The 14,659-nt window shown below is 40.7% G+C and overlaps 1 protein-coding gene across 1 annotated transcript in view; it reads left to right on the plus strand.

Annotated features, from left to right (window-relative positions):
- The window catches only part of LOC114645141 (heat shock 70 kDa protein 12A-like), a 51,827-nt gene that overhangs the window by 19,431 nt on the left and 17,737 nt on the right, over positions 1–14,659 (plus strand). The window contains exon 3 of the mRNA XM_028793036.2: positions 5,210–5,381. Coding sequence (XP_028648869.2) covers positions 5,210–5,381 — 172 coding nt within the window. The remainder of the gene's footprint in view (positions 1–5,209; positions 5,382–14,659) is intronic.

Genomic DNA, 14,659 nt, shown 5'->3' on the forward strand with positions numbered 1-14,659 from the left:
GACAATCATTTCCTGATAATCAACTCTTAAGAGACATATCTTTATACTAGAAAAGAGTACAGTATTAATATGCGTTAAACCTCAGGAGTGAAGCTGGAAACCTTGAGGTCTGACCAATTAAGGGTGAGAAAATTATCTGACAAAAAATGAAAAGCTCACTCAGCCTACCACTTGTACCAGTAAAAACTCCACAAGGATCTGGAAGAAATCAGAACAAAACATCATCTCTTTCTCTTGAGTCAATAGAAATCAACAAACAGTAAGTACACTTGTGTTTTGATTTTGAAACTGTTACTTGTTTTTAATTATGTAGTTAAGGTAATACTTTCATTACTGGAGTTCATATAATTTGAAAGTATTTGAAGGGTGAGTCTTTAGCAGTTACCCTCCTAAATCCAATAAGAAAAACGAACTTACTTTCTATTAATTTAGAGCAGCTTCAGTTCTGTAACTGTTTCAAACACTGTTACACACAGTTTCATAAAGAAGCAGGGGGTATGAGAAGCTTGACAAAGTGCAGGATAGCCGTGAACAACATCAACACTGCATTCAGGGCAGACACTGATACATTTGTAACTTAATAAGGACTGAGCAATATAACCAACCAACAGACCAGATCTCTTATGAAAACAGTTAACAGAATTGTATTTTCTAATTCTTTAGACAAGTTACAGAACTAAATATTATTTATAATAAGTTTATTCCTTCCTCTGTGGGAGAAAAGTGATATGTAAAACCAAGCTAACTTAGATTTTCTGTTTTGTGTTTTCATTTATTGTGTTATGTCTGTATGCACTTTCTTATATCCACCTTTTCTTATCCTTATGTTATGAATAAACTATATTATTTTCTTTATTGCAGCAAGCATTTTTGGTTTATTTGCTGAAAAATACTCTATCCCAACATTTGAACCACAAACACACAAATTGAGGGTTGATTTGTGTATACCTTTGCCAATTTATGAACATAAAGTAAAACATTTCTCTTCATAGTTCTGAAGCATGAGCTGAAACATAGGTATGTCCATAGTGTGTTAATAAATTTATGTCCTGCTATAGTCCCTCAACATGAAATGTATGATTTGCTTCATATATATTGTGACATGTGAGTCACTACCTTGCACCCAAGAGAAGACGTTGAGTCCACAGGCTTTAAGAAAACCAACTTTATTCCAGTCAAAACAGGGACAGTCAAGGTCTTTATTCAAATGTGAGCTACCACTTTAATATACACAGACATAGCAAGCAAGCAGTAGCGGTGCCAGGTTAGTGTCCAGGTTAGACTGTTCCCCACATCAACCATCAGCCGACTGACGTGTTGGCTGGGCGATGGACAAACAATCCTTGCCTGTGTTGACAGAGTTTCGTTGCAGCTGGGGAAGCTTCAGGGACTCAAAAGCCTCACACACCAACCACCCCAGCTTTGTTCTCAATGGGTTGAGAGAAGTGACTGTTTAAGCGGGGTTCGGCCAGACACAAGAGGACATCCTCATTGACGTGGCAAACTAATAAACCACCTAGCGAGTCGGGAGTTTGTACCTTTCTGCCAGTAAAGATGCTGGAGCGGAGTGTGATTTGTTAATAAGGTAAACCGTCTACCCCACAAGTAATAGCGGAGTGCCTCTACCACCCACTTAACACTAGAATCCCTGAAGCCTACGAAAAAAGTCATAGTCCTGGACTACCTTAAATTCCTTCGTACTTCTCCATTAGCATCTTTTGTTTTGCAGATGTGTCAATCAGCACAAGCAGTAAACATCCTGCTGTAACCCCACCGCTGAAGCTCAAGTCAGACAAAAAGTTCTCCCAGCTCAAGTCTGTTTATCTGGATGTGAGGTGCCTGGAGTTGTATGTGGTAAATAATATGTTATTTGGAATGCATGCATTTCATGTGTGTTCCATGTCTACAACAATCTGGGTAAATGTAGGATGACAAGAAATGTGAGGCAAGAAATTTTGAACACATAGCTAAAACAGAAACATAGTACTAATGACAAAAGTTTGACATGAAGCGTATAATGTGTGAAGTCTGAAGTTCAAATATCAAATAAACACTTTCACAAAAGGTACAAGTATAATAAAACAAGCGCACTTTTATTCAAGAATATAACCAAAGAAAAAGAAATTGGGTTAGTGTACAACGCTGACGTGACCACTTGGGTGATGCAGCGGTAAGAACTGCTGACTCATAATCAAGAGGTGGCAGGTTCAATTCCTGGCACTTCCTAGATGCCACCGTTTGGATGCAGCAACAGGTTGGTGTGTCATCCTGCCAGTCAGTCTGCCCCACACATGTCCTTCAAAGAAACAGCAGGGCCTACAGAGCTCGCCAAGGTATCGTGCAAAGTTCCTTTTGCGATTATGTTTTTTGATGGTCTTTATATGAAAAACATTTATATGTTACTTATATAAATGCCACATCAAATGTTGTTTACCTATATTTATTTATTTACTTATCTTCCTACAACGTAAAGTCAAAGTAGACTGCAGAGCATCCAGTGTTTGAGCAACATAGGCATGCTGGCAAAGTACATACTCCAGTGAATGCTAGAGGGGACTCCCAAATAGCAAAGAGGAGGAAGGGCAACCTAGTGTCCCAGGAGGTCTGGACATCACAGACCACTCGCCAAATCATCTGTTTTAAAGTCTTGTTAAATCATTTAGTCATTCCATTCATCTGTGGGTGATAAACAGTGGTGCTCAATTGTTTAATTGCAAGTATCTCCCACAGCTGCTTCATAATGCAAAAAGTGAAGGGTGTACCCTGGTCAGCTAAAATCTTTTGAGAAATGCCAATATGCGTGAATATTTCTGATACAGCCTTAGCAACAGTTTGGGCTTTGGCCTTCTGCAAAGTGGCCAACTTGGGGTATCTTGTTGCATAATCAACCAACATAAGCATGTATTGACAACCATTCTTACTGTTGTGAAGTATACCATTAATGTCTAACCCAACCCTCTCAAAAGGGACATCTAAAATAGGCATTGATGAGAGGGGAGCCTTAGCGGGTCAATGAGAAGAAACAACTTGACGGTCGGGGCAAGACTTACAACACTGTTCCACATTTCAGCCCATATTCAGTCAATAAAAGTATTTCGAAATGCAATCCCTGATCTTCTTTGTGTTGAGATGACAAAACAATATGATTGTGAGCAATTTTTAAAACCTTTTCTCTATGTCTGCTTCTACAATAGTGTCTTCTACCCATGGCGTCAGTCCGTGTGCCCCCAGCAGTGGTGTCAATGGTTCTAGGAACCTGGGCTTGAGCAGGAGAAACTAAGGCAGGGGGTGGCAGCAGACGTTGCTCTGAGGTGAACCAAGGATGAGGTGGAGGTGGAGGCTACGACCTATAATTTTGGCATTTGGCCAGCAGACAGGTAAGCGCTGGCTGGGTCAAAGTCAGTGCCAAATTAGGATAGCTCCTCTGTCTCCAGGTGGCTTGGGCACCCTCCAGTCTGCGGGTCAGGTCCAGTAGCGAGTGAACATCACTCCAGAGCATCTCATCATAAAGGTCTTCGTTTATCCCTGATAAGACATCAATAGTAAGCTTTTCCATAATGCACTCGAAGGTGTTTCCACGAAACCAGCATTGAATTAGGTCTGCTGAACCTGGACCTGTTCCTGTACAGGCCAATCTGGATAAATTTGCCACAGCCGAAACTGATGTCCCTTGGGCAAGGGGCTCATAGCGATGCAGAGGAGGATCTGTTGCTTCAGGAAGTCATAATCATCAAGCCTTTCATGAGGAAGATGACCTGTAGGGGGGCCAAAATAGCTGCCCAGCCTCTCTTGTCTGAGCACATCTTTGTTGCCGTTGCCATGCGTACAAAACAGATTAGGAAACACTTGGGGTCATCCAAGGGAGCCATCTTCACCAGCATGTCCCAGGGACAGGCAATGACAGGAGTGCCTGCAGGAGCCTCATCTGGCTCCAGTGGGAGAGGAACATCATACGCCTGTTGAGGATCCATTTGTGCAAGATCCCACTTCTAGTACCATGTGACATGTGAATCATTGCCTTGCACCCAAGAGAAGACGTTGAGTCCACAGGCTTCAAGTAACACAGCAAGCGAGCAGGCACAGGGCCAGGTTAGTGGATGGGTTAGACTGTTCACTGCATCAACCATTGGCTGACCGTTGCGTTATGCAGCGAGGATGCGAAACTGTGGTTACCTCTGTGATGGACAAGCAATACCTGCCTGCGTTGACAGAGTTTTGGTGCACCACGCAGCTGGGGAAGTTTCAGGGTCTCAAAAACCTCACATTTTAAATAGCATTCATAATGAAAGAAATAGCAGACTTTTTGTACAAAAATATCAAACACTTAATAGTCTTATTCATTATCATACACGTGAGCATGGGAGGCAGCTAAAGGGCTTGAAAGATGGTTATTCAAAGCCGGACCAGGGGGGTGGTAGTGTGCACTACTCCTTTCTCTCTTTCTTCTGCAGACCACCCAAGGGAAATCCCTCCAGAGCCTGTCAACATCAGTTTCAGTTCCGGTACCAGTGACATAACTTCCTCTGACTGACTATAAAAATGCCATCATTCTGCCATTAAGACAGTTCTGTTTTGAACTCACATCTGTAAAGAAATATTATTGGTTTTTTTTGGCTACCCCAAACCTTTTTATGTGTTCTTCTATTTTATTTACAACAGTAAAATCCATCCTTTGAATAGGATTGGTAAAACAGTTTTTGATACTTTCAGAAAAGTTACCATAACATGCAGCCATTCTAAGCAGGACAAATCAGCACTAGAAAGTTCATACATGGCATAAACTAAAATTAATAAGTACATATTAGCAAGAAAAATATAACCTTTGTAACTTATGTCCTTATTTTGGCATAATACATACAGTATTATTTACTATTGTACAAATATAATGATTTTTAGATAAATATCCTGAATTTTTTGTTAGGCTTCAGTTTTGGGAGAAACATAGGTGAAGACAAACATATAGTGGATGAGCAGAAACAAAGCTGTTTGGCCTTCCATTTCAGGTTAAAGATGAAATCAGGTTAAAGATGAAATAATAAAGTATTTATTGATAGTTTTACTTTTGTATACAAATGTACAGCAGGAAACACACCAATTTGCTGTTTAGGAAACTGCCATTTTGATATATGTAAAGTATCATACAAAGCACAGTTAATTTCTGTAAAATCATCCAATTTGTAATGAATGTATATATATTTTTTCTTTTCAGGCTGGATTAATTAAAAGTATTGATTCAGAAAATTTGGTTATTGCTTTGGAGCCAGAGGCAGCATCTATGTGGTGCAAGCAGCTTCCTAGTACTGGATTTATATCAGAGGAGGCGGATCAAGAAAAGTTAGAAAATCATCCTGGAGTTGAATATATTGTTTTAGACTGTGGAGGTAAGAGTTGTACATTAGGAATACCTTTATAATAGTTATATTATTAGAGTACACCATCAAAAGGCTTTACCTATCAATCATAGCAATGATTTCAAAATAAACAATAAGTACAAGGATTTTCACTTTTATGTTACAAGTACAGGCTTAACATGTACACAAGTTATAAACAATACAATCTCTTATATATATTTCTCTTCTGGTTCGTCCTTCTTCCACTTAAAAACCAGTTCCGCCCACACGCAACCAACACGGCATTTCTCGATTCCTATTCGTCCTCTTCCAATCCCTTCCCCATGCTGCCTGCCTGCGGCCTCCCATACACCTTACTATTTTCGTTATACTGCAACAGTTGTTTCCTAAGCCTTTGTTATAAAATGAACGACAGTATCTTCTCTGTCGACAGGTTTTTGTACAACATCATCTCTATTCTGGAATCTGGCAACTGCCTGTTCCTATCAGTGGGTTATTTCTTGACACAAATGGTTGACGAAGGCAATTCACTCTCACTACCAGTAAAGTAGCTTTACCACCTTTACGGGAGCCACCTGTGTCTTTACAACAGCTTCTTACAAAGCAAACATCAGAAGCTAAAAATGATCGTGAACACATTCGAGAATACAACTCTTCTCTAGCGTTTGATTCCATGGGTGCACGATAACTCAACCTTCTGGCCACGAACCATACTGTTTTAAAATACATGGGCAAATTTATCACCAAATCTCTCCACTATACGCTAACACTTCTACCTCTCCGGGATATGGACAGTTGTATGTTTTTGACACAGCACAACAACAACATTTATTTATAATGCACTTTTCCATACAAAAAGTAGCTCAAAGTGCTTTACATAGTGAAGAAAATAAAAATAAAAGACAAAATAAGAAATTAAAATAAGACAACATTAGTTAACATAGAAAAAAAGTAAGGTCTGATGGCCAGGGGGGACAGAAAAAACAAAAAAAATAACTCCAGACAGCTGGAGAAAAAAATAAAATCTTCAGGGGTTCCAGGCCACAAGACCGCCCAGTCCCCTCTGAGCATTCTACCTAACATAAATGAAATAGTCCTCTTTGTAATTAGGGTTCTCACGGAAGGACTTGATGATGATGGTCATGCAGACTTCTGGCTTTTAATCTATCACTGTTGGAACATCACGGTGCTTTGAGTCCACCATGAATAGTTATTATAATGAATTGGATATACAGAGTATCAGGATTTAAATTACCGTGAAGTTATGAGAAGGCCATGTTAAAATAATGTGTTTTTAGCAGTTTTTTAAAGTGCTCCACTGTATTAGCCTGGCGAATTCCTATTGGCAGGCTATTCCAGATTTTAGGTGCATAAAAGCAGAAGGCCGCCTCACCACTTCTTTTAAGTTTTGCTCTTGGAATTCTAAGGAGACACTCATTTGAGGATCTGAGGTTACGATTTGGAATATAAGATGTCAGACATTCCGATATATAAGATGGGGTGAGATTATTTAAGGCTTTATAAACCATAAGAAGAAATTTAAAGTTAATCCTGAATGACACAGGTAACCAGTGTAGTGACATCAAAACTGGAGAAATGTGCTCGGATTTTCTTTTCCTGGTTAGGATTCTAGCACCTGCATTCTGCACTAGTTGCAAACAATTTATGTCTTTTTTGGGTATTCCTGAGAGGATTGCGTTACAGTAATCTAGCCGACTGAAAACAAACGCGTGAACTAATTTCTCAGCATCTTTCAATGATATAAGAGGTCTAACTTTTACTGTGTTTCTTAAGTGAAAAAATGCTGTCCTAGTGATCTGACTAATATGCGATTTAAAATTCAGATTACAGTCAACAGTTACCCCTAAGCTTTTTACCTCCGTCTTGACTTTTAATCCTAATGCATCCAGTTTATTTCTAATAGCCTCATTGTATCCATTATTGCCAATCACTAAGATTTCAGTTTTCTCTTTATTTAGCTTGAGAAAGTTACTATTCATCCATTCTGAAATACAAGTCAGACATTGTGTTAGTGAATCAAGAGAATCTGGGTCATCATGTGCTATTGATAAATACAGCTGTGTGTCATCACCATAGCTGTGGTAGCTCATGTTGTGCCCTGAGATAATCTGACCTAACGGAAGCATGTAGATTGAGAAGAGCAGAGGACCCAGGATAGAGCCTTGTGGAACACCATATAGGATATCGTGTGTCTTTGAGTTGTAATTACCACAACTAACAAAGAATTTTCTCCCTGCCAGGTAGGATTCAAACCAATTTAAGACACTGCCAGAGAGGCCCACCCATTGACTAAGGCGATTTCTAAGAATATTATGATCAATGGTGTCAAATGCGGCACTCAGATCTAAGAGGATGAGAACAGATAAATGGCCTTTGTCTGCATTTACCCGCAAGTCATTTACTACTTTAACGAGTGCAGTTTCTGTGCTGTGATTTGTTCTAAAACCTGACTGAAATTTATCAAGAATAGCATGTTTATTGAGGTGCTCATTTAACTGCATAATGACTGCCTTCTTCAGAATTTTACTTAAGAAAGGCAGGTTAGAAATGGGTCTAAAATTTTCAAGAGCAGAGGGATCGAGATTATTTTTCTTAAGTAGGGGTTTAACTACAGCAGTCTTAAGACAGTCTGGGAAGACCCCCGTATCTAATGACGAATTTACTATGTCAAGAACATTATCAATTAGCACGCCCGATACTTCTTTGAAAAAATTTGTTGGTATTGGTTCAAGGATGCAGGTGGAGGGTTTCAGTTGAGAAATTATTTTATGTAAATCAGGTAAATCTATCCTAGTGAAAGAGTTTAATTTGTTTATAACGGAATGCTGGGGTTTAGGAGGATCCTCAGTGTTGGGGAGATGTACTATGTTATTTCTAATATCATTAATTTTTTGATTGAAAAATACAGCAATAGCCTCACAGGTTTTACTGGAAGTACTTAGGAGGCATTCCTTTGAGTTACCTGGGTTTAACAGACGATCAATCGTCGAGAATAAAACTCTGGGATTACTAGCATTGTTATTTATAATCTTAGAGAAATAGCAGCGCCTCTCAAGACGGACTGTGTTATTGTATTCTGTTATTTTGACTTTTAATATTTCATAGTGGATAGTTAGTGTAGTCTTCCTCTATTTACGCTCAGCTCTACGGCATGTTCTCTTTAAATCAGACACTCTTTGGGTCTTCCATGGTATAACAATGCTAGAAGATTTTTAACTGTCTTTTCAGGTGCAACTATGTCAACAGCAGCTCTCATTTTAGTATTAAATCTTTCCACCTTACTATTTACATTATCCTCGCTATTATAGTTGGCACTATAAATGGACTGATTGCTTAGAATGTTTGTAAGTTTTAAAGCTGCTGATGAGTCAAAGAAGCATTTTTTAACAATATGCTTCTCATGAGTGTTTTCTATCATTATTTCTATATTAAAAAGTAGAAGAAAATGGTCTGATAGACCCGTATCAATGACCTGCTTTATATCAACTTTTAGTCCTTTAGTAATTACTAAGTCTAATGTATGACCTGCTTTATGTGTAGGCTGATTAACGAGCTGTCTCAAATCAAGAGACTCCAGGAGGTTCATAAATTCTTTTACTTTTTGGTCACACTGATTATCTATATGAAAATTAAAGTCGCCGACTATTAAGAGTGTGTCATAGTTCGTAATTAACATTGACATTAAGTCAGAGAATTCCTCAAAGAAAGACACATTGAATTTAGGAGGTCTATACACGGATAATACTAGAACGTGAGAATCTCCATGAATAACAACGGCGAGATACTCAAAGGACTTGAATTTACCAAAACTGACATCTTTACACTTTAACCGGCACGAGTAAATGTTTGCCAAGCCACCACCTCTCTTTCCTTGGCGATCCGCACGAATAAAACTGTAATCCGGAGGCGCAGATTCGATTAAAACAGCTGTGCCATCTGAGCTAAGCCACGTTTCAATTAGTGCAATAAAATCTATTTTTCTATCACTAATAAGATCGTTGATAAAAAACGTCTTGTTAGTTAAAGCTCTAAATTTAATAGTGCCATATTTAATGTTTCGGAGGGGCAGAGATGAACACTATGTGCGTTATTGATATTTGGAACAGGAACTAAGTTATTTTTATTAGCGCCGCTCTGTGTGTATTTCTTGTTTAATCTATAGTCTGTTTTTATAGTTTTAATACATTGTTCATCTAAAGTAGTAATTTTAATTAAATTATTGGTGTTTATGCCGTATTGCCTAGATTTTCTACGTGCATTGAGATTGGTTATTACAGTATTAATGTTGTGCACTTTTACGGAAGATTTTATTAAACAATTATGTCCTAGCACAGCAGTAGCATTTCGGAAGGGGTTAAGAGTAGAGATAGATAGTCAAGATAAACGAATTACCTTAGATATGTTTTCGGAGAGGACCCAGGCGCCGAAACTGTTCGGATGCAGGCCATCTCGCTTGAAGAAATGCGGTCTTTCCCAAAGGAGGTCCCAGTTGTTGATGAATCCGATGTCTTGATTCTTGCAGAAGCCCTGCAGCCAGTTGTTTAATCCTAGCAGATGACTGTAGTACGCTTTTGATTATCTGACGAGAGGTAGTAGACCCGAAATGAAGATCTTTGCCGATGGGGTCCTCTCCTTCGTGTCTTTAATTAGTGCTGCAAAGTCAGCCTTGAGGATTTCCGACTGTCGGTGCCTTATATTGTTCACGCCGGCATGCAAAACAATTGCTCCAAACGCCCTGTTCTTGTGCTTCTCGTAGATTGCCGGCGCACGTCTCATCACATCTCGGACACAAGCACCGGAAAAACAAGAAAAAATAAGATTTTCGATTAGGGCATGCGATATTAAGGTTTCTAACAATAGAATCACCTACCACTATTACATCACCAGGGGCTGAAGGCAAACTGGGGACGCGGAGAGGGTCGAATCGGTTCTGAGTCAAGATGCTCGCCTGTGCTGATGGAGGTGTTCTGGCCTTGAACCCCCGCCTGCATAGCTGAAATACGCCGAGGTCATCATCGGTGTCGCTCCTATGAGGCGCGGGGGTGAAGTTCACTTGAGTGGCACAACGCGGGGTTGATGTTATGCCGAAGTACGCTTACAAAATAAAGCAAACTCTGCATGCAGCGAAAATTTACTTCTCCAGCTAGATTCCATGCTCAGAACAATCAACCCTTTCACTAAATCATACAAACACATGCATGAAATCGCTCAGTCCAATCCAACAGCATCTGTACAAATGGTTTTCAAGGAACACCCTAGGCAGGATTTACGACAATACAATACCCCGACATGTCACAGCGATGTTGCAGCGATTTTCGTCGGAGAAGATGGCGAACCGCCTGCCGAAAGGGACATTTGCATGTATCCCATAGGCTACTCCTGTAAACAGATTTCCACGCTCAATATGAATTGCGAGCCTATGGTTTACCCACTTTTATTCCCTTACAGAGACATTAGCTGGCACAAAGATTTACAACATGTTCCCGATAAAAGAACCACCAAGTGAATAAGGCTTACTCAATGCCAATTTTACACGTACAGATTAGCAATGAGAAGTACATTTAGTATTTTGCACTCCAGCGACAAACTATTCCAACAGTACGTCGTAGATGTGTATGTTAAAACAGAGGGCGCACGTCTCAACTATCTCAGATTACATCAACAAGATATGCACATGGAACAATACAAAGGACTATCAGACGCACTGCAAGCAAACGCTGAAAATAACAACGTACGTGTAGGCAAAATGATCATATTACCGTCCACATTTCCAGGAAGTGCAAGATACATGCAACAAAACTATCAGGATGCCATGGCCATAGTACATAAATTCAGAAAGCCTGACTTATTTATCACTTTCACATGTAATCCTGCTTGGCCAGAAATTCTACATGCACTGTCGGATACCCAAAGACCAGAGCACAGACCTACCAGTCTCCAGCCACGGTCAGTTGTACGTGGCTTTTTCTAGGGTTAGATTTTTCAACTCATTATCTGTCGTCTCCACCAAAACACCTATTCATAACTGCGTCTTTCAAGAAGTATTTATTTCTTCTTGATTTCTGAATTCCTTTCTCACCGTTTTCCGTTCCTATTCTTACACCGCCGTATGCAATGGCGAGTGTCAGCTAGTAATACCATAGAGTAGTTGAACACCTGGAGATGACATTATGTTAATATTTAGAATATCATAGTTGTTACAAAACAATTAAATTTGAATGTGATTAAGTCCAGATATTGACTTGAATTGAGATATTGATTGAAATGCAAGAATCTTTAAAGAGGAAATGAATGAGTTCACCAAGGAAAATTAATCTGCAGACCTAGAGAGAGAGTTGGAACCACAATGCTGAAAGAACACCCAATTAGAGTTACAAAATTGGTCTTTGGAATTCTTAGATACTTAGTAGTGGTCTTAGTGGTCTTGAATGCTTGTAAAATATAAGTAATAATGATATTGTTGTGTTTAGTTGTAGTTTCTGCCAGAACGCTAGGGGGAGTTCTTATAAAATGTTTTACCTGTTGAAGGGATAGCAAAGGAGTCTAGGAATAAAAAGAAAGTCTTCTTGATTGGTGATCATTCGTGCCTGTCATAAAATATAGAAGTTAACGTTCTGAGTTATCCATGGCTGGCTAATTATTTTACCCTGCTCTGGACATAACAGAATTGGTGACGAGATTCTCCTCTTTATATTGTGCATGTTTGCAGTGAAAATGGCTGTTGCTAATGTGCCTTTTCCAAGTTTTTTTCTTCCGAGTCCGGGCGAGCATGCAGTGCCTTTTGCAACGTGGCTTCAGATGTTCAATAACTACCTGCTTGTAATTGACGCTACTGGGGATGCTTGGCCTGCCTCTAGGAAGAGAGCTGTACTATTTCATTGTCTCGGGACCGAAGGTCAGCGAATTTTCTACACCCTGCCTAACACAGGTACAACATTCGATACCGCCACAGAAGCTTTGAAAGTATACTTTATACCTAAAGCTAACGTCGTCGTTGAGCGCCATGCATTTCGTTAGAGAACCCAGAGATCACAAGAGACCGTTTTACAATGCGTGATGGCACTATGTGAGCTTGTCGCAACATGTGAATTTGCCGAACGCGCAGACGAAATGATTCGCGACCAATTGATTGAGCATGCATATAGCCCACGCATCCGTGAAAGATTGCTGTTGGAGCCAGACCTTATGTTGGATAAAGCAGTAACTCTTGCTACTCAGATAGCAGCGGCTACAGATCAAGCTAAAATCATTTCTAGGAACTCCAGTGTCATGCCAGTACAGACAGTGCAGCATAAACAGAGGAATAAACCCATACAGCGACAGACACCTGCTACTACTATGTCTGCTAACCCTGCTAAGGGGAAAGCGTGCTTTCGATGTGGATCACAGCCACACCTGGCTAACTCAGTGAGCTGCCCTGCCGCAAAAGCAACTTGTAGGCATTGCAAAAAGACTGGGCATTTTGCTAAAGTGTGTCGCTCTGCCCAACCGTACACAGAAAGTACGTGAGGTTGAATTGCCAGAAGTTACTGTACTATATACAGAAAATACAATACATACACCTGCTAAAATTACTTGTGCTGTGGAAATCTCAGCTCCAGGCTCACATTCCTGCTCACTGGACCTGATTGTTGACACTGGCTCATCAGTCTCAATATTACCACACTGTATTTACACCCGTCACTTCAGCAACATTCCTCCGACAAAACCTACAGTGAGACTTGTGACGTATTCAAAATCTCATATCCCCGTACTTGGGTGCCTATCTGTAACTGTGTGTTTACATGGCCGTACGACTGTGGCTACATTTTTCATTGTGGAAAATGGAACCCCACTAATGGGTAGAGACTTAATGTCAATTTTACATGTGCATATCGTGAACAGTAAAGCTACACCTTCTGATGCTGCAGCTTCCACTTTGCCTGTGCCAGTCTTACAGTGCACTGCTGTGCCCCTGTCCATTGGCTGTGTTAAAAACTTCATCCACCGCATCAAGATCAATGAGACAGTACCTCCTGTGCGACAGAAGCTGCGCCGCTTACCTCTGTCAGTTAGAGATGCTGTGTCAGAAGAACTTGATCGCCTACTCGCAGCTGGTGTCATAGAACGAATTGATGCTTCTGCTTGGGTCTCACCTATTGTAGCCACTCAGCGCAAATCTGGTAACATATGTATGTGTATTGATCTGCGAGGGCCCAATAAAGCAGTTATTGTAGACTCTTTTCCCTTGCCATATATGGATGAACTACTTTCTGCACTCAGAGGGACTACGGTATTTTCTACCATTGACTTAGCCAGTGCCTACTACCAAGTGCCACTGCATGAGGACAGTCGAGACCTGACTGCTTTCATTACACATGAGGGCCTCTTCAGGTTTGGTCGGGTTCCTTATGGGTTGGCATCTGCACCCTCCGCCTTCCAGAAAATGATGACTGCTATTCTCGCTGGCTTACCTGGCATGGAGAATTACTTGGATGATGTAATATTACATGGACCTGACTTGACTACCTATGACAAGACCTTACATTCTGTGTTATGCCGGATGGAAGCTGCTGGCCTGCAGCTAAACAATGACAAGTGCAAGTTTCGTCAGTCCAGCATACCCTTCTTTGGGCATATAGTGTCTGCTGATGGCCTGCTTCCTGATAGGCCCATGTACAAGCCATCATGAAAGCTCCTGCTGACTGTCTGTCTCGTCTGCCCTTACCTGTTGCTCCTGTAGCTGCTGACGATGCTGAACCAGAGTTTGTTGCTCTCCTGTCTGTGGCACGTAAGACATTGTCTCCTGCTGATTTGGAGTCTGCTTGTGCTGAATGTCCAGACCTTACTAAGCTACGTACACAGATTATGTGGAGCTGGCCTCCTTCTCCAAAGGCTTTGGATGCTGATCTGCTGCCATACTACAAGCTCCGTCTGGAACTTTCTGTCAGTGACAACTTTGTGTTTCGTGGTTCACGTCTGATTGTGCCAGCTGACCTTCGTTCATCATTAATTGCAATAGTACACGAGAGTCACCAAGGTGTAGTACGCACCAAACAACGACTCAGAGAACTTTACTGGTGGCCAAAGATGGACACAAAGATGGTCAGACATGCCAGATGAATGACAAAACAGCTCACCCACACTCCGTTCCCTTACATCCTACACCTTTTCCAGATGGCTCATGGGAAAAAGTGGCTTTGGATATTGTAGGATCCTTTGACAATGCTACATCGGACTGTAGAAATGCCTTGACCCTGATTGACTACCACAGCAAGTGGCCGGAAGTAGCCTTCACCCCTTCCATA

The sequence above is a fragment of the Erpetoichthys calabaricus genome, chromosome 13, assembly GCF_900747795.2.
Source record: "Erpetoichthys calabaricus chromosome 13, fErpCal1.3, whole genome shotgun sequence".
Taxonomy (NCBI): domain Eukaryota; kingdom Metazoa; phylum Chordata; class Cladistia; order Polypteriformes; family Polypteridae; genus Erpetoichthys; species Erpetoichthys calabaricus.